Below are 21,447 nucleotides of genomic sequence, written 5' to 3'. Positions count from 1 at the left end.
GATATTCCCTGTCTTTCTTTGTGTCTCTGACTTGACTGCTGCTAGCTGTACTCTATTCATTAGGTTTTTATTTTATACACATACTTTATTTTGTATCAAACTAAATGATAAAAAAACCTAACGACCAAAAAGAATAAAGAAAATATCTGATAGTCTTTAATACAACCCGCATATACGTAATGCACAGCACAGGCCTCTGAAGACCTGCAGGGCAATCATAGTCGCGCGATAAATGATAAAACATCGGACCGTCCCTATTACACTTACAAATAGTGCGATAGGGCTGAATGTTTTATCATTTATCACGCGACCATAAATGTCTGCCTGGAGGTATCGGCCTTCACACACGACTTTGAATAATGTTTGCGGGGATAGGCAGGCTGACGATTTTTAATCTAAGTATAGAAAAGTAACGCAAAATGAAGTGCAAAGTAATTTGAAATACACCTAGATAAACAATCAACTGAGTAAGGAACGTTATCTACATATTTAGGTAAATTGTCACAAAAAGTCACATGAGACATGAACAGAGAAGGAAAGCTAGATGATGCGTATTTTTTCTCTGTCTTCTTGTATGCTACCTTTTTTACAGTTTAATTTCTCAAAGGAGGTCAGTAGTTGACTACAAACTCAAAATAACACTCTTGAAAAAAATTAAGGGTCACTGACCTTTCACAGTAAATTGAGGTAGTGTGAGTGAAGGGTGTTTGTGTGTGTAATGGGGTAATTTGACAGATTCTGAAAATTCTCCCTGCTCTACCCCCTCTTAACGTAGTTAGATCTTTGAGAGGCGAAAGCCGGCGCGATACCAGTCTAGACCGAGCAGTGGCATGCTGTGTTTCAGGTCAAGATTCAGGAGGTGAAGTACAGTGAACTTCACAGAAGGACTTAAAATCTAAGTTGACAGTTTAGAAAGGGAGTACCTAGTATTCATTCATTATAAAAATAGAAAAACAACGATAAAAACTTACTCTTCCTTATAGTAGTCGGAGAACAATCCAGCAACAAGGAACTTCTTCCTCAACCGCGGGTTCCGCTTGGATACAGGCTTTTCCCGGTCGCTACCGGCCGGGCTGTCGTCCCTCGATGACGCCACCCGCTTCTTACTGATGATACTCTTCGATAAAACATCGATACTCTTCTCGAAGTCTATCTCTTTCTCGTGCAGTGGCAGCGGGTCGTTCTCGTCGTGATCTCGTAAAGTGTCTACAGATGGCTCGCGAGATTTGGAGCATGGCTTCCGACTTGTGACCGTGTCTAGTGAACTTTCTCGTGAACTCGAGTGGACTTCGCCGATTTTCTTGTTCATTTGACACGAGCGCGACTTTCTCCTGGTTGTTATAGATGGTTTAATAGATTTGGCCGGTGTTTCTTTAGGGGTTTCCAGTTTGTGGTCGGTCTTGGCTTTGCTCTTTCCTTCTTCGTTGTTGTCCGAACTTCTAGTTAATCGCCTTTCGCACGGGTATAACACGGCCAAGCTTGATTTTGGCCGCAAACCTACTTTGCTGTTTTTCTCGACATTTTTCCTCTTGGTAAGTATTTCGTCGATTTCTTGAGAGGGAGACATTGCTCGAGTCTTGCGTTTCAAGCCTTCCATCTGACTTGCCGGCCTGTCGGCTTTCAGGTTAAGTAAACTGAGGGGTATGCTGTCTTCAGGGTCGTTACCGAGTGAGCTAGCGAGCGACGGTATGCTATCCGTCTCACTCATCACTTCCCATTTATTTACGTGATTTTTAATTTCCTTGTCAGTCTTAGTTTGTTTCAGTTGTAAAGCAGGAGCTCTCAAGATGGATGAACTGTTGCTCTTTTTAGCTGTGTTGAGAGTCAATGCACTGCCAGCAGTTTTATTATTGTTTTCATTGACGACCTTTCCTTGTAGTTTTTCAAGAGCTACAACTGTGAGGCGGGCCTGCTGCCTCGGACATTCATCTTTTTTATTTAGTACTACTTTCAGTTCCGGCTTGTTAGTAGTCCGTTCCAAGAAGCTGTTCATCGCTTCTCCATCTTTAGGCACTCTGTCAAACGCGGAGTTGTTATCAGTGTCCTCGGATGTTAGATGGCTGTCAGACGCCGCGTTCTGACTATTAGGGTCTAATTTCTTCTTTTTCCTCTTGACGCTTGGAAAACCAGTTCTGTTTATAGCTTTCCGCCTCCTTGTCTTTTTCTTCGATGTTTCAACTGTTTTGCTGTCGCTGGAATCGGTGACTTCGGGTTTCTTCTCTGGGAAGTTCATTTTCTTCATGCACTCGGCCATAGACAGCTTCTCTGCTTGAATCTTAGGGACTAGCAGTTTGGTTGATAACATGGAGAGTTTGCTTTCTTTTATAATGTTGTTAATGGTTTTCTTTTTCTTCTTATCACGCCCGTCATCATTCTCATTGTTTAGATTTCTCTTGGGTTGGCGTAAGTTGTGGCTACTCGTTTCCTGGATTTTATCCGACAATACGGACGCTATAGACTCCCCTCGCTTCGGTCTGATAATCGGTTCCGGAGTCTCGGAAATTAAAGGCAATGGGATTTCCAACTCGGTGTCTATCGGCGCAAGGAGAGACGCCATACCTTTGTTGTCAGAACTTTTAGATTTTAATCTAGACTTTGAATCTCCTAATGCATTCGAGACGCAAATAGACGACTTCGGTATTTGATCTTCCAAATCGACCGATGGCTCGAAAATGCCGGTTGGTTTGTCGATGTTGACAACTGAGGATTGTTCGGCAGCCAAATCCGATACTTTTGCCTTTTTGGTGTCAATTACCTTTCCTTTGGACACAGGGGATTTAATAACAGTCGCTCTAGTGCTTATTTGCGCCACTTCTTTCACTCTACCTTTGTCGTCTAATGACTTTACTGGATCTGAATTTACCTTCTCTTTTTCAAGGATACGGGACTCTATTGATTTTCGAATATTGTTGTTCAAAAGTGTATCTAACACCTTTGTCGCTGCACTTGGATTTATCTTTGAAACTAAATTACTTGTTAGGCCTTCTAACCTATTTTTCTTGCGAGTCATTATTTCTGATTTCTGTGCAGGCAGTATTGAACTTTTATACAACGATCGAGCTGACATGGTTTTCAATGGATCGGAACTAGAATTGTTCGCGGATTCATTAGGAGGGGATACGGATTCAGATTTCTGGTCGTCTTTTATCTCTTCTTTAGAGTTGTTTTGATTGACGTCTTTACAAATATTTGCGCTAGAAGTTTTGTCTTCTGCTAACTTTTTAGACAACGATTGTACAACTTGGTCCAGGCTAGAGTTGGATATGATCTTGTCGGCCTCTAGTCTATGTCGCTTCTTTGGCGTCACAATAGGTGCAGTATGGCGGACTGGGGAGACTTTTCTTTCAGATCTAGGCGAAGAAACTCTGTGTGTGTCCATTTTCAATGTTTCTGTTTTGATGTCAGATTCCTTAGTTTTAGGCAATGATTTCTCTAAATCGTGAACTATTTTGTGAACCGCTTTGAGCTTTTCAGATGTTTCAAAAATTCTTTTCGATAATTCGGACTGTTCAGCACTTGGTTTCTTGATAGAGAGCTCATCATCAGTGGCGTTCAAGGAATTTGGCGAGTGATTTTTACTTAGGCACGGACTGCTTTCGTCGACTTTCACGACTAGGTTATCAGTGACAGAACTAAATGTAGTTTTTGACACCTTAACTGTAGCTTCAGAGTTTTGTGATTTAGTTTCTTGACTAGCTCCTAAAGTTGGAGCACCTTTGATATTTTCAGAACCCTTTTTAGCCTTCTCGTGTGAAACCTTTGGTTTTGGAGAATCTTGCTGACTGTTGCGCAATTCTCCCATGCAATCAGTCTCTGTACACAGAAATTGTTCAGGATTAGTTCCACTTTTCAAGTTTTCGTCAAACTCAGCTGTAACTAGACTCAAACTTAAAGAGTTGCTTGTGGATGAATTAATGTGGTAATGTCTCTTTTTAAGAGGTAATTTGTGTTCATTGGTGTCCTTACCGCCCTTGCTTTGAGATTCTGTTAACTGTTTTTTGTGCCTTCGTTTCGTAGTGAGAGTGACCGTTTCTTGGTTGTCAGATGTCTTTCTTTTCTTGGAGCCCCTTTTGACCACTTTAGTGGCGGCTGCTGGTTCAGGCGGAGGTTTGTCGACACTTTTTACCGGAGGCGTGCCAATGCCGGTTATTAGTTTTGGGGCTATTTGACACAATTTGATAAAGTTCCCTATTAAACTGTCCATGTCCTGAGTGAATTTTTGATCTATCGTGTCTATAGATTTTGTGTATGACTCTCGACATCGTGACACTGATCTCGATCGATGTCTTCTTCTACTTCGATGCCTATGATGTTTGTTCTCGGTTTTGATGGTAATTCTTGAAGGCCTTTCCGAAGGTTTTAAATTTATTTTAGGCGGCGCTAGGACTACAGTCCTTCTATGTTTCCGAACATGCAAGAACGGCTTCATCTGCGTCTTCTTCACATTTAGAAAAACATTTCTGGTGAGTGATTTATTTGGAATGTAGGTATTTTTGGCACCTTCGAAAACATTAGGAATTTGTTTGGCGTGACTTTCTTTTTCGCATTTTGCGAGAACGGCGTATTTGAATTTTTCAACTTTTTCGGAGACGTTTTAGAATTGCTTTTAGATCCGTGCGATTTCGAAACTGTACAGATTGGCAGCGCTCCAAATTTATGCGTAAATGTCGGTTTCAGTCCAGGCAAATTGCGTCCGGAATGATTCGATTTTGATGGAGATTTCAGAAGAATATTATTGTTATTGTGGCTGACTTTGAATATATTATATGTGGTGACCGGCCTCTGCAGGCCACTGAACACCGGGCCCGGCGCAAAGGGGTCCGAGGAATTCAATCGAAGTACATGTTTACGGTTCATTTTCGAGAAACCAAAGCTATACTTTGATTGCACTGGGTATTTAGTACAAACACTGACATATTTGGGACTAGCATTGGGTTTTCTCAAGTAACTTTCACAATCTGAGTCACTTGAACTGTGGCCAAGTGTGAGACTACTAAATGTTTTGTTAGCTAATGATAGAATCTCTTGATCGGAGACGAAATGTTTTTGGTTTTTGTAATAAGACCTGTCTCTCACTGATCTCGTTTTCTTGAGTTTTCTCATGCGCCGTCTCATACTCCTGACGCTGTAATCAGTTTTGTAACCGGACTTGTCGCTCTTGTACCCAGATTTGTGGTCACTTTTGTAACCGGAGCGATAGTAGTCGCTCTTGTAACCCGATCTACACCCGTAGTCACTTTTGTAACCGGACTCCATCAGCCTGCTGCAGCTCTTGTATGGTTTGAACTCGTGATCGCTTTTGTAGCCGGACAAAATATCTTTATATTTGGGGTTAAGATCGATTTCTTTCCACGTCGGGTCCAAGGGGTCATCAGCGGCCGCTTCGTTTTCACTCTGATGATCTCTCCACGTGTTGGTGAACGACTTAGTATTCTTCTTGGGGAGGCTCGCCAATTTGCTGTTAACTTCTTTACGTTTCGCATAAACTCCTGATAGGACGGACCTGTTGGCGGGCGTGGACTCCTCTTCGCTATCGGCAGAGTCGTAGTGGTTTTTATCTTTCGATGCTTTAGTATTTTTTGCAGATTTTGTTTTATTTATAGGTTTTCTGCCGACCTTCTTTCTTGGCGGATATAGCACTCGATCAGTCGCGTAAAGCATTCTATCAAGAGCGGCTATATCTAGCTTGTGGTCATTTTTCTTAGCCTTCTCGAACTTATTCTGTTCTTGCTTTAACGGGACTGGCGAGGGCGCTTCCGTTTTGATTTGTTTGATTTCATTTTCTATCCTCTTCTTTTGATATTCGCTGTCACTGGAGTCGGAACGCAGGTGATGCGCAGTATTTCTACTCGCAGATTTGGATCTCATGTTTCTCCTTTCCCTCGTGTTGTTTTCTTTCTGCACGGACTTCCTGCTCTGCCTGCCGTGCGGCTCCTCGATGTCGTGTCGCCGGAGCGGGGAATGTGTAGGAGAATTGTGATTGGAAAGTATACCGGAATCGGGAGAAACGTTAGGCGGATCATTATTATGAAAATCGTTCATACCCATTAGTACAGACTTTCCTTCTCCGTGAGATTCAGCCGCTTTGCTCCTGAAATCGTTTGCGGGTTCTCTAACTTTCCGAGGTCGCCCTCGTTTTCTTCTAGATTCTACAATAACATTTTTAACATCTTCTTGAGATTCAACAGAGTTTGTGCTGATCGTATCTAACTTCTGAGGATCAATATGACTCATTGGATTTATATCAGAACTAACTACAGATAAAGAAGAGCATTTCAACATATCACTTGCGGTTCCGAGCTCCGAGCTACCCTGTGTAATATCTATATTCATAAAGTCATTATTGTCCACGCAGTCTTCGAGACTGGGCGGATTAGGTATCGATATCCCCACCGACTCTGTGACACAAGTGATCTCTTCGAGATCTTGATTGATTTGGGAGAGCTCCTCCGTTTGTTGGGGGCTGAGATGCTGCGTGGGGTGTAGGAAGTTAGTTGCTATAGGCGGTATGTCGGGCAAGGTGTTTATTTGGCCCAGGACGCAGTCGCTGACGGTGGCGACGCCCTCGATGGGGGTGGCGGGCAGCGCGCAGGCGGCGGGGAGGGGCGCGGCGCTGCTGCTGAGCAGCTGCGTTTGCGCGTTGAACTGCTGCAGCAGACTGGACGCGTAATGCGTGGTGCTCGGGTGCGGGACGCCCGGGTTGGAGCACTCGTTCTCCGAGCCCGACGAGTCCGCCGTCGCCCTCTGTATCGCGGCCGTCACTAGCTGCGGCGTGAGCTCCATTTCGCTACTCGACCCGTCTCCTGAAATAGACATGAAATGTCAGCGACTTGTACACTTGATGCATAGTACGAGGTAGTTTTACGTATAAAACAATACTCACCATTATCGGCGATGGATTTGTCATCGTTGTCAGCCGTCGCGGCGCCGACGAACGCGGGGAAGTTGGGCTGCTGCGTCGCCGCGCTCGATGTTTGTTCCGGAAATAGTTCCGCGAGGTCCGCATCATCGATAACCTAGAAATAAACGAGTGCGCCTTAGTGATAAAAATACAATCAACAATTAGGACTTTAGCCTCAATCGAATCGACATGATCATTTTCCAATCCGCAAAAATCGCTTTTAAATAAGTAGCCAAAAGTCGCGGCAATAAAACTCGAATCTTCTTAATGCAAACTCCGTGACCCTTCGTGCTAACTGCGTAGACCCAAAGCAGGCAAAACTGTCGGACACTGATCCGGAGTAGATCACTCATCTATAGCTGGCAAGCGTGTTCAGCGGGCCTAGCACACCAGCATGATAAACCTTATCACGTCAGGCAGTCCTTTTTGCACTATTCGTAAGTGCAATAGGGAGGCACCGACAAAGTTTATCACACTAGTATGCTACGTCCGTAGCAACTGTTTGAAACTCTCTCTGTCGGCACACGTTATACCTCTGCCTCTGCGGCGCGCGGCGTGGGAAGTAGGCAGAGGCATAGTGTGGCCGCGCTACTCGTCATGCCGCTTGTCATGCCCACCGTTCCCTATTTTGTCGCTTTTGTGGCGCGAGTCAAAGGGCAGACCACAAACTAGTGCGATAATCGCGCGAGTAAGGCAGTGTGTGGCCGGAGGGCAACATCGCGGCAGCTCGAGGAGCATAGTGTGGCAGAGGTAATTACCTGGAGCTGGCAAGCAGCGACGAGGGCAGCGCTGGAGTCGTCCGGGGAGGCGTGCGAGCCCGCGGCCTCGGCCGAGTCCGAGTCGGAGGACGAGGACGACGAGGAGGACGAGGAAGACGACGACGATGACGTGCTGCTAACTGCGCTCTCTGGAGTTTGTGACGCGAACTGTTGACAAAGAAATGTTGACATTAGACTTCATACTTTAAATGCATCATCAAAAAAACGATTTCGTTATCTTATCTGATTACAACGAATACGCTACGACTGTATTTTGGAGCGCATTAATAAATTTCTAAAATATAAGTAGGCATGCTTTTTGCCATGAGTTGTATGCATATACACTATAAAACGATAATAATTACCAAGACAGGCATATTCATAAGCACTTACTTGAGAATTGATCTATAGATAAACTTGATGAAATGAAATCGATACTGTGAAACGATGATGATCGATATTGTGCCTTTCAATTCGCAAACTACCAGCAGGTTAATGAGTTAAATTTTTAAAAGGCATGAACTAGGCTTATTATATCGTATAAAAATACGCGAATGGCATCGTATTAGAAACTTACGAGCATCAAATAATATATTCATTGTCAAACATGTAGCAAAAGTTCACTTTCTTTGAACAATAAAATACGACTTGGGTACAAATATAGCGTTGTTTTTTAAATCCTGCGGGCGTAGGGCTTAACTTTAAACTTTATCGCATCGGTGCGTCCCTAATATAGCACTTACAAATAGTGCGAAAAGGACGGCCTGACGTTATTTCGTTTATCACGCGACCATGCTTGCCTGCATGGCTGTAAGGGTACAGCGGAAAATCTTTGTAATGCTGAAAGGAAATAAGGTACAGTTCCATGTATTCACTGAACACGCGTGCCATGCCAGTTAGTGGCCACTCTAATTAATTAATAATGCAATTATATGGCTTCTATAAAATATGATTAGCATAAAAAACTAAGTGATATCAGTAAAATTCCTCAAATATCATGTAGCTTAGGTAATTCGTGTAGTTAGTCATAATCTGAGCAAATCAAAGCCATAAAAGGCGAGACCTATATTTCGTTACTTTAATAAATATCATTATTGCGAGTTAGCGAGTGAGGTGAGTGCAATTGCAAGCTGCGATTTGCCACGACAGAGGTGTTGTAACGACGCAGATCACTTACTTATTAGACGGAAACTATTGGCAATGTGTAAATTGCGTAATGGGAGAAATAAGTAATGACTGCGTAAGACATGATAGAACATGAAAATCGGTGGCCGATTAATCGTTTTAACGACTGCCAATTAGGGGTGGAAATCCTGGCAATAGCATATCGATGGGTAATGGTATAGTACCGTGGTAGTACCCCTCATCAACACCTTATTCTACGTAGATTTCTGTACTTATTGAGACATAATATAGGTATGTGTAACTGATACATAACTACATACCAGGCGACACAATACTTAGTGACTGGGAGAACATAAAGGAATTATCTACGCGTGAAGGTCAGTTTCTACTCAGTCATATGAATAAAACGATTCCCTCTTAGCTTTGATTAACCGAAGCTTATGTACACATTTAAACTAATTTTGACGCCGACGAGGCGACTGAAAGGGCCGATAGCTATAGACGGATTGAAACCCTATACTAAATGTATGCCGGGATATAATGTGGGAAGTGTATAACGACATGCACACTATATGTAACGACGGTGTGTATTTCTCATACAAGATGCAGTAATCCGTCTCTATAGGCTTTAAGTCTTTACTTACGGGGTCCATAAGGGCTAGTCTAGACATATGGCCCTAGGTGACCGCAATACACACCAACTAGCCATTCAAATCTCATATGCGGCGACATAAAATTTAACGACCGGCGATATGTTCCTGTAAATGGTATTGCCTATTAACATACTTGATCGCGTATTAAATGACAATGCCATTTAATTAACAGCTGTAAAGTACATTAATCGGAACGGTGAACACCTGACGGTGAGTGTAAATTTAGAGCGCCCCATATTCTTAATAGAAGTTATAAATATCGTGCTCTATTCCAGTTGAGTAAAGGATTAGAAAAACGAGAAGGAAATCATTAGCGTTGTTTATGGGGTGCTGACAGGCGTGATCGTGTTTGAATGCTCCGTCAATTTCGATCCTAGATCGTGAGAGGCAACTCGAAGCGCCGTCGAATAGTCTCGAAGTCGGAATTTTATTGTCTCTGCAAATGTATGAATCTTGTTCGCAGATCAAATGTCTGCCTAAACACTCTATAAACAGCTTCGTCAGGACTATGAGTAAGCTTGAAGCGTGTTTTGTCGCCAGTTTTTTGCACGCTGCCTAGTTAGAAGATAAATTACTGACTATTAAGACCTAGTGTATTAATTTGTGCCTAGGTAGGTAAGCGCTGTGTAATTCTGAGTGTTTTTACTATTTAAGCTGGTGGCGAGGGTGCTAATCAATAAGGCGGAAGGGCGAACAACCCCCTCTGGAAGGGGTTGAGCACATGTCGCGTGGCCGACGGCCTTATCACGGCCGCATATCAATCGCCGTGGAAACTACCCCATAAACTTGTCCTACGTGCAGGTTTACTTGCAACTAAAAATGAATTTATAAACAATAAAAACTAGCCGGCGTCGTAAAATTATTACCAACCGGCCAGCTTTTATGATATCGCTATTGCACTTTTAATATTTCCAGGGTTTTAGTATTGGAATTGACTGTAATAGCTTCGTCAACTGTATGACACTAGTAAACTTCGTAGAGGCAATTTGGACTCCCCACTACTCCATAACATATCTATAGGACCATCATCATCATCCCTACTTTAATTTTATGTCGTTGTAAAAAATATTTTTTTTACAAAGTTCAGGCGTGTCTGCAAAAAGGGCACAAGTAGGTAGGTGGTCCATTCCATTCCCAATTACATGTATTATTTCGCAACTCGGCTGCCACTCCGAGCTGCGACTAATGACGCGATCAGCATAACTGTTCCGATCGAATAAGGCCTGGTGAATTCACGCATTCGTATCAGAGCTTTCTGAACCATCTGGGGCATGCAGCGAAATAATACAATTGCTACATAGACAAATATGAAAGCTCTGAGCATTTGAATCGACAATGGGATAACGGTTATACAGACGGCGCCGACACGAATATCACATTAACGGGCTCGTGATCTGCGGAGATTTATATCTGACAGCGGGCCTCAAACAAACAATATGCTATCGCCATCGCATATATTATGGTCTTCGGTGTCGATTTTATTCACGATCGCTCAGCTAACAAGCGAAACTATGTAAAAGTTAGCAGTGCCGAGAAATGTTGCGTCTCGCGAATTGTTGCTGTATACTAGGTTGTCGTTTTAAGGCTTTCGATGTACACAGTCATAGTACCTACAACCTATTAATGTATGGGTACGAAATATCAAGGAATCCTGGCCGGGTTGGGTTGGGTTTTAATTTTAATACGTTAAATCCGGCTAATATTGTTATAGACACCCAACAGTGCGCAACGATTAATTACTGATGGAGAGCGAAAATCCAGACTATTTGCAAAAAAACTAGCAACAATAAAAGTACCAATTTAGGATAAAACCATTGAAAAAACCAACAAGATAACCAATTTAACAAGCAAATGCTGTTCTCGGCAGTGTCGTTGACGCAGTGACGCAACATAAACTATCCTTGTGTTGAAATTGTTTTTGCTATTAACTACGAGTGTGGATGTCGACAATCGACAAACAGATCGTCGGGTCGATGACCGGGAAACGCCGGCAGAACAACAGACGAAATTATCGCTTATTGAGGTTCGCAGATGATATTAAATGCGTAATGAATGAGGCTAGAAAGCACTTAGCACGCGCAAACACGTACCGTGCATAATTGAGCAGTTTCTAACGTCCGCGAGATGTGTTAAGGTGCGTCCTCATTTGTGTAGCCTCCGGGTGAGCATGCTCAATTGACATGTTCCTTGCCTTGGGCAAGCCAAGATACGAGTATATCATCTTTACTCGATATAAACGGAGTCGAGAGCTACCTTTCACATACTTCGTGACTTTAACAAAAGATAGTAAAAGGTCGTTCGTTTCTATTGGCTCAATGTTATTAACACATAGGTAAACGAAAGTTAGCCTGCTTCACTAAGGTCAAATCCACAATACTGCTGCAAGTATATTCAGACACCTCAAGTTCAATCACTCAATCAGGTATTAGAAGCTAGTCTACTTTTCAAATTTGAACGATTTCATGGATTCTGTATTGATATTAAAGCAACTAATCTTAAACCACATTGCAAGAAACAGGTGCAGTAGGTAATTGAATGAGACATCGTTTCGCACTGGTTTGGAACCGTGAACTTGACCGCCGCGATAGGCGATAACCAGCCGCGGGCGATATCAAATCGCGCGATACGGCGGGAGAAAGGTCGCCTTCAAATCCCTTATCCACAACACTTCGCCTGTTGCGTTCCATTTTTATCTCCAACATGCGGAAGAGTATTGTGCGAGTGGGAAGCGATTCGCGCGGTAGGGCCGTGAACTTGACTGCCGTGATAACCGACCGGTGCGGTGTCGGTTCGCACAGAGAGAGGTCGCGCCTAAATGTCATTGTCCGCCTATTGCGATTACACGGTTCATATCTGCGCAGATAACTATCAATTAAGATTAATATGCTACCGACCTTGGATATGTTTTCCGTGTTATCTGGTAATCGGGTGGATTAATTTGAGGACTGGTGTCCTGTCTGCCCTTTGCAATTAAAATGAAGACCTTAATATCGTGATGTTAATACTCGTATTATTCGATAATATCAAACTCCAAGATCAAGGGTACTGCTCTGTTGCTGCTCGGATGTGAGATGCAGCAGATGCATGAGCAGAATGAGGAATGCAAGAGGCAGAGCACTGTACAATATGTTCCAATGGTCTGGTCATCTTCGTATGAACAAGAGGATCATTTAGATACCCTTGCACACAGTAAGTGCGTTTTCACATTATCCGATCCGATATCGGATGTCGGAAGGATTTCAAAGGTAAAAATCAAAGATGGCTGCTTAAATGTAAGGGACCTCGGTCCTACATCCGATATCGGATCGGATAATGTGAAAACGCACTAACACAATTTAAACAACAAGCACAGTAGAAAAACATTGTTTGGGAAATTGAACCACCTATTAAGGTTTAAGGAAGTAATCTATTCCGATAATGTTATCCAAATAATAAGCTCGTGAGATCGTGGCGAGTGGTCCGAAAGGGCGCATTCACGTAACACCCGCAGTTGTCAGCGGTTTCATAACGTCCAGTATATCTCCAGAGACGCGAACCGGCTTCGCGGCAGTCCGCGCTAAGCACTAATCATAGGCCCATTGCACAGTATAATATGCTCTTTAAACAAACATGCTAAAGGATGGTAATCCTACGTAGTTAATGGCCGATGGAACCTTGCAAAGCCCAGAGGGTTCCGAGGCCGAACGCTCACGTAATTGGTAACGATTATTAAGAGAATTTATATTCGATAAGTTGACGGGTTGAGCCCGAGATACGATTGAAGTTAAACAGGGACATGTTTACTTGCTCGATTCGTTTTGTAAAACGTGACTGACTAATGGACTTCAATTTTAATTCAGTACAAGAATAATTATCCTTTAGTATTTTATTTAACAAGTTCGGTTCTTGGAGAGAATGGTTTGAGATATATGAGTGAATTTGTTGTATACCTAATTATGGTAGCAAATGTAAATGATATCCAAGTGGTCGATCTGATGTTTTTACTATTTTTTTTATTGTCATAACCTTTTATGTCAAGTCAAGATAAACTACCTGAAAAGTAAGGTATGTGATTGAAGAGAAATAATGTAGTTACTACTGGCATTCCTTCAAATTATGTAACTAGCTATGTTATGTAGCTAAACCACCAATGTAGTTAACATTAATGGTTGATTGATATTGCTTAAAAGTAATCAAATTGAAATACGAGAAAAGGAGCTATTATTTTGAACGACGTGAAAAAAGACCAATAAGTTATATCCCTTATTGAGCCAACTCCGTCATTGTATCTTTGCTATATAAAGCCGTAATCGTGTCCAATAAAGTGCTTCGGTACAAACATACTTTCGTAATTACGTTCCGTTCAATAGTACAATACAATGCATCGAATGTACGCATCGGATCGACAGCATATAGAGCGAAATTCTCGATTGTGAGAAAGGAATCGCGCTTGGCCGGTTTTTTCTCGGCGAACTGACGACACTGGACAGGGCTGGATCTTATGTGTGTTCAGTAAGGTTGTAACTTGTAGTGGGGGTGGTGGGTAATCGGCCACTACAAATACGGCCGGATCGGCGACTATCTGACATCGACCACAGCGCTAATAGGCGTTTCGCGCCCATTTATTTTCAGTCTTAGTTTTTGCTGTTACACTTGCTAGCACCTACGCAACATCTTGGCTTAGGGTTGTAACCTTCGGAAACCGATTACGTATGATTTAAAAATTAAGAAATGTAGTAACATATATGTGGTGTCCGAAGAACATACAGTTTATCAACATCAATTGTGTATTTACAAAATACGTATGCTATACCGGCCAAGCTAAGCAATAAACAATTATTTTATTAGATACATTTTCGTTTAGAAAAGGCACATGTTTTATGAACTATCCCTACGGTTAAAGATAATAAAACCAGAGACCCATAAAATGCGAGCCACCTACAATTAAACAGAAGAAGCTCAGTACCACATAATTACAATTTGATTTGTGGCCGTGCGAGTGACTGAGAATCTTCCACTGTGCTGAGTGTACACCAATCAATGACGATTGTAACTGCGTCTGTAGGTACCTAAGATTTTTATTCTACATAATTTTGTGGTACAGTGTGTTAATGACAGATTTGGGTCTGGTCGGAATTTCAGACGGGCTAACAGCTGAACGAATGACATTTATGGATGACGATATAACTACCTATATGTTATATCTTGAACGACTGTCCATTATCGGCACTAATAATGCCAATTACATAAATGTGTCATAACATAATCATAAAAATTCAAGTTTACAACTACTAAAACGTATTAATAGTAGATATTATTGGAATAATGGGCTATTTGCGTTGGGTGGGCTTATCATTTACCGCGATGGGAACAGCAGGCAGCCGTACGCACTGAATGGCGGAGTAAAATAAATACCACGGTAATGGACTTCGAACATCAACGGCGCTCAGAGCTAGATTCCAAGCGCGACGAAATAAAAGCCCGACCACCTGCGGCAATACAATATAACTATATTAATGGTGTGCTCACGTGTCCGCAGTGTCCACGAACATTTGCCAACAAGAGCGGCTACGTCAGCCATTGGCGAGCACACCTGAGACAGCAACGGACGTATCGGCCGTGGAGTCATTATTATTATTATATTTGACAGGTTTAAAAATTAACTAAATGTTGACACCCCCAAGTGTATATTTTTTTACGCAACACGAGTTGAAACTGTGGGTAACAAACTACTCACAGACAGATATAACCATACATCCTAAGTTTGGTTGTCTATTGTTTGCCCGACAGTCATTTAACATAATATTCATTTGCCCGAATCTAACTTGCCTGAATTTCATTCGCCCGAATGATTTGTTTACCATAAAAATTATATGACATACTCGTTGTTTATCCGAATATTACCTTCCATAATCATACAATGCCATACTATTTGTTAGCCATATTATTAAGTGCAATAATATGGTTTCATAGAATATTCAAACGCCATAAGCAATTATTGCAGTTTCATTTTCCAGGGGTCACAGTTCTAACCTAACCTAACCTACTTTTCCAGCAGTTTCATTCTCCAGGGGGTCACAGTTCTAACCTAACCTAACCTACTTTCTGATAGCAGTTTCATTTTCCAGGGGGTCGCAGTTCTAACCTAACCTAACCTACTGTCTGATAGTATTTTCATTTTCCGGGGGGTCACAGTTCTAACCTAACCTAACCTACTTTTCAAGCAGTTTCCTTTTCCAGAGGTTCACAGTTCTAACCTAACCTAACCTACTTTCTGATAGCAGTTTCATTTTCCAGGGGGTCACAGTTCTAACCTAACCTAACCTACTTTCTGATAGCAGTTTCATTCTCTAGTCCTTCTAGTACCTATTATAGTAGTTTTCGATTCTGCCAAAGCACATTATGGAAATTGACTTTTCTGGACGCTAATTTGTATGACAAATGATGGTATGGAATGTGGTAATTACGGATTTCGATGATTCTGACAAATGACATTATGGAAACTGACTTTATGGGAAACAAAGTTTCTGGCACTAGATTAATATAGTAAACAATGATTATGGCATAAGTTGTTATGAGAAACAATATTATGATTGTTGAATAGGATGGCAAATAAAATTATGGCAAATGAAATTCTGGCAAATGGGGGTATCCCCCTAAGTTTCAATGCCATTTTTTTTTTTCAGATTTCAATTTGGAACCTTCTTTTGTTATAGTTCAAAATTCGATTTGATTCTGTCCTCAATACCAGGATGTCAAGACTTAGAGGAGGTTAGATCGTCGTTGGCTGGACTAGGTTGGGCCTCGTGGTAGCCCTGGCCGGTTGATTGTACTCATCAAGGCTCCGCGCTCAAGGACGCGACTAGACGCAACTGTCGAACGACTCTTATTATCCCCGCAGACACATCTCGTTTTTGTCCATCGCTCATTTATATTCATGATACACATCGACGCTTATATCTATAATTTATATCGCTGATCTTAGTTTATTAAGGAATTTTTTAATCGTTAGCTCATGCTTCATGTTATTTGCGATTTTTATTAATCTGTTGATAAACTAACATTTGTCTAGCAAATGACTTTAAATAAGTACTCGAATGATGTTGATCAACCATCGATATGTGTATCAGAATAAGTATCAAAACCTGTATGATAAGTAAGTGCCCGTCAGTTTATTTATATCGTGCTGGACTCAATGCAGACCCGCACGCCGTCTCCGCACTCAATGCTAGCGTACTTTTTACAGGGAGCAAAAAACAACTATTCATGCTCTATGAGTTCAACCACCTCCATATTTTCGAATGTAAACTCATTGTCTATTACACGTTTTTTGTTACACTCGAGCAGATCATGGCAATTTAAGGTGGCAAACATGAATATTAAAGTCATCCCAATTTCAAACGCATTTAGAATCATTTTGGGTTTGTTGAGTTATTGAATCATCATGAACAAAGCGACCACTCGGACGTGTCCGAGTCAAAGAATATGCAAATACATATCAAAGAGTACATCATAATACGAGGATAAGGAATAAAAATAAAATTCACGTGTAAAATAAATACAAAAGAGCGGACCGCACCTTTTGGGACGCGTTTCCATAACTTGCGATGCATCAGCGCTCAGCTCCTTTAAATCAACAGCTGTATAATAAAGCAACAAGATCAGAGTGGCTTGTCATTGTCGTCATTTAATGCTGTAAAATATACGCTCGCGGTATGGAATTATACAGATACATGGTGTTTTATTGGCTTCATGTACATACATATGTGCTACCACACAAGCAGCCTTCATACGCAGGTGGAATAAATAGTGTCAGGGAATTGTTTCTTTAAGACCAATTGATATGATCGAATGTATGGATCTGCGTCGTGTTTAATTTTTTAAATGGCTTAAGGCGTAAAATACATAAAATTAATAAATTACAACATTATTTTCTGCAATAACTGTTAATATTTATTGGTAACTTTCACATTATTTCCACCGATTAACTGAGACCTTTCGTATAAAGCTGATTTGTATTGACATACTTAGAAGTTTTATAACACCTACAGACCTACACTTACATTTCATTTACCATGCAAATCAAGTCCCAAAATGCATCTACCTTCAGCAAGCATATCAAGACAACTAAACGCCCGAGGTACTTAGTAGACCAATAGGAGCAGTACCACTACCATTATTCAAGTAGGTGGGATACCCCCATTTGCCAGAATTTCATTTGCCATAATTTTATTTGCCATCCTATTCAACAATCATAATATTGTTTCTCATAACATCTTATGCCATAATCATTGTTTACTATATTAATCTAGTGCCAGAAACTTTGTTTCCCATAAAGTCAGTTTCCATAATGTCATTTGTCAGAATCATCGAAATCCGTAATTACCACATTCCATACCATCATTTGTCATACAAATTAGCGTCCAGAAAAGTCAATTTCCATAATGTGCTTTGGCAGAATCGAAAACTACTATAATAGGTACTAGAAAGACTAGAGAATGAAACTGCTATCAGAAAGTAGGTTAGGTTAGGTTAGAACACTTAGAACTGTGACCCTCTGGAAAATGAAACTGCTATCAGAAAGTAGGTTAGGTTAGAACTGTGAACCTCTGGAAAAGGAAACTGCTTGAAAAGTAGGTTAGGTTAGGTTAGAACTGTGACCCCCCGGAAAATGAAAATACTATCAGACAGTAGGTTAGGTTAGGTTAGAACTGCGACCCCCTGGAAAATGAAACTGCTATCAGAAAGTAGGTTAGGTTAGGTTAGAACTGTGACCCCCTGGAGAATGAAACTGCTGGAAAAGTAGGTTAGGTTAGGTTAGAACTGTGACCCCTGGAAAATGAAACTGCTATCAGAAAGTAGGTTAGGTTAGGTAATAATATGGGCAACAATTAATATGGCAATAATTGCTTATGGCGTTTGAATATTCTATGAAACCATATTATTGCACTTAATAATATGGCTAACAAATAGTATGGCATTGTATGATTATGGAAGGTAATATTCGGATAAACAAGAGTATGTCATATGATTTTTATGGTAAACAAATCATTCGGGCAAATGAAATTCAGGCAAGTTAGATTCGGGCAAATGAATATTATGTTAAATGACTGTCGGGCAAACAATAGACAACCCAAGTAGGTCCCTTCTCTTTATTTTTTTACGCTGCGCGAAAGCAAAGGCCGGGTTAGTGACATTCAGATGAGTTGTTTATCATTTCGGAACTAACAAATGAAAACGGTATATTCCACAGTGATCGCCGCTATAAATGTAAAATATAGTAATGGTATCGGTAATGATATGTTTTACGTCTTCCGCGACATGGAGCACAGGAGATAATCGTCATATAAGCATCTTCAGGTAAGTAAACACGAGTAATTGCTGGGCAGTCGCGCTCGCCAGTATAAATCAGTCGGTAGCCCACGCAATGAGGTACGGTATCATTTCCATCGCTTACCAAGTATGGGTATATAAGTAAGCCCTTCGATTACAGAAATGCAGTGGTTTCTAATAGCCACACACGGCGAGGTAAACAGACAAGCTCTTCAATGAAAAAATGAGAATGCTTGTGTAATATTGACCGAAATTTTGTTTTTGACATCGTAGTGGTCCTATTTGGAGCAAGTTATCCAGTATCATTTAAAAAATCATCCTCCGGATAGATAAACTAAAGGAAGAAATACCTCCGTATCATGTTATGGATCTAACGTATTCGAAACGACGGAGCTTGCGCATCATTGGCAATACGCAGTGTTCCTGCCTTTATGTATCCAAATAACATATATTTAAATATGGTAAGACATATTGCCTGCGTTTACGGAAACGCGACAAGCAATCGAATCGGGGCTCCAATATGGCCATGGTTTATTTTATACGGCATTTTTGCGCAAGTAAATATGTCAAGATTAAAATGGAAGAATCTGTCGTGGGAAACAATCACAATTAAAATTTAGTACCTGCTCTACCAGATTGAAAACAGTAACAATATTTTTGAAATTTACTACTTTTACTAGTGACCAAACTTTTATCTGACGTATCTAACTCTTTGTCGTAACTTTAGTTATATCCGGGAATTTTAAATTGACTCATGATTGGCTCATTGTTTTTATTTGAAAAAAAAAAAAAAACCAGCCAATGTTGTTACTCCAGATTCTAGATGGAAGTAGTTTCTAAGTCCGTCTAATGTAAGCACAACATTTTAACCATTACCACATCAAACTCTACACTGTACCTATGCATAATGTAACATTTAAACTAAAGTAAAACCTAATAAATGCTCATAAGTACAGCGTCAAAATATATAAGAATATATCAGCATCATTAGGAATAATTTCCAAGACATCGCCACACAGCAGTTCGCACCACATCACACCGGGTGTAAATCATCCGGTCCATCTGCCGGCATTAAACGCGAATTTTGCGTTATTTCAAACCGTGAACACGAAATGTGGGAGTTTTATAGCGTTCGCTGATTCCACGCACATTTAGAATTACACAGTCCAGCCTAGTTCATATTGTCGTTCCAATAAAAAAATATGAAGCGTGAAATTATACTGGTATTTTAATTTCCATAATGATTAAATAACCAATAAAAATGTCAGTGATAAAAGCAAATGTCTACGTTTATGTAAATGACATAAACAAGGTCAAGGTGAAACGTTTAAGGATATTTTTCAGTCTCCATACAATAGTTTTTGCACATACTTATTTGCAAACAGTCTTCATCATCGTTTGGTTTACATACGTCAATACAATTATGAAAAAATGTGCAGTATTGTTTCAAAGTGTACGTACATTATTTTCGCATTATTCACTGTAATGATATTGACACACCAAAATATGGTGTTATTTTATATTCCACAAAGACTTTAGGATTTATTTAGCTCATACTTGTACAGTCTTTATGAAATCATCTTTCAAAGCAGGGGGGCGATTTTTGAATCTCGCATACGGGATTTTGTCACTAAAATACTGGTTGAAAACGGTGACTTGCTTATTATTTTCAGTGACAATTTTCTGAATTCGAACGTGTGAGACTCAAAAATCGGCCCCCAGGTATATAATAAAATTGTGCATTATAGATTCCATTTATACCTATTAGCAATACGCTATGAAATCAATATATTTTTCGATGATTTTATCAGGCGACTTGGCTACGGCGATTTTACATTGAGTGCTACAAGGTGGCAAAAAACCGTTTGAATTAAAGATGTGTAATAATTAAAAGGCATCAATAAAAACAAAGGTAATTCCGCGTTTAGACAAATGACATAATCGCGGTTAATCTCATGGTCGGGCTCTGGCTATTGTAATTGAATACTTCATGGCAATCTGAGTCACATAAGTGAACCGCGGAGCAGAGCTCGACATGTGTGCCATGAGCGTGAAGGTCGTCTACAGTCTGCATCTCAATGTGGTAACAATATTAAAGCGATTAAACAAACTAAAAAAAGTTAATACTGGTCGCTGTAGTTTTAAAATTGACTTATATTGTTGTGTGTTGGTCGACTATAAGCCGTTACTGATTGAGTTTACGACTTATTTTGATTACCGATACAAGTGTGTAAGTACGTTTTGAGATGAGTACCTAATGTGTAGGTACGATACACGTCTTGGATAATCGATGGGCCAGAAAACAATGATCTTACGATGTTAGCACTTAATTAAAACTTTAGTAGTTTATTAATATACAGACACAGAAAAACAAGTACTTAGTATCTCCTTTTCTCGAAAGGTTTATGTGTAATTTGTGTATAAATATAGACATTGACTGTATTAAATGTTTTTGCTCTGTAATACAAGGGTATCCGTACTATCCGTTTATTATATACAATTATTTTAACGGGGATATATAAAATAACGTGTGTTTATGTTTTCAGTATCAGAATTGTCAAGAACTCCTATATGGTAGCTGCTCCTATAACTACATACATACATACAATCACGCCTGTATCCCATAAAGGGGTAGGCAGAGCACATGAAACTACTCAAGTTTCAGTGCCACTCTTGGCAAATAAGGGGTTGAAAGAAA

The 21,447-nt window shown here is 40.6% G+C and overlaps 1 protein-coding gene across 1 annotated transcript in view; it reads right to left on the bottom strand.

Moving 5' to 3' along the window:
- The window catches only part of LOC125233846 (histone-lysine N-methyltransferase ash1), a 125,027-nt gene that overhangs the window by 45,167 nt on the left and 58,413 nt on the right, over positions 1-21,447 (bottom strand). Inside the window, 4 exon segments of the mRNA XM_048139983.1 lie at positions 972-4,439; positions 4,442-6,803; positions 6,884-7,016; positions 7,660-7,827. Of these exon segments, the coding sequence (XP_047995940.1) occupies positions 972-4,439; positions 4,442-6,803; positions 6,884-7,016; positions 7,660-7,827 (6,131 nt within the window).

This window comes from Leguminivora glycinivorella, chromosome 15 (assembly GCF_023078275.1).
Source record: "Leguminivora glycinivorella isolate SPB_JAAS2020 chromosome 15, LegGlyc_1.1, whole genome shotgun sequence".
NCBI classification, from domain to species: Eukaryota; Metazoa; Arthropoda; class Insecta; order Lepidoptera; family Tortricidae; genus Leguminivora; species Leguminivora glycinivorella.
The sequence above is the reverse complement of the archived record's forward strand: the minus strand, read 5'-3'. Positions and strand labels throughout refer to the sequence as shown.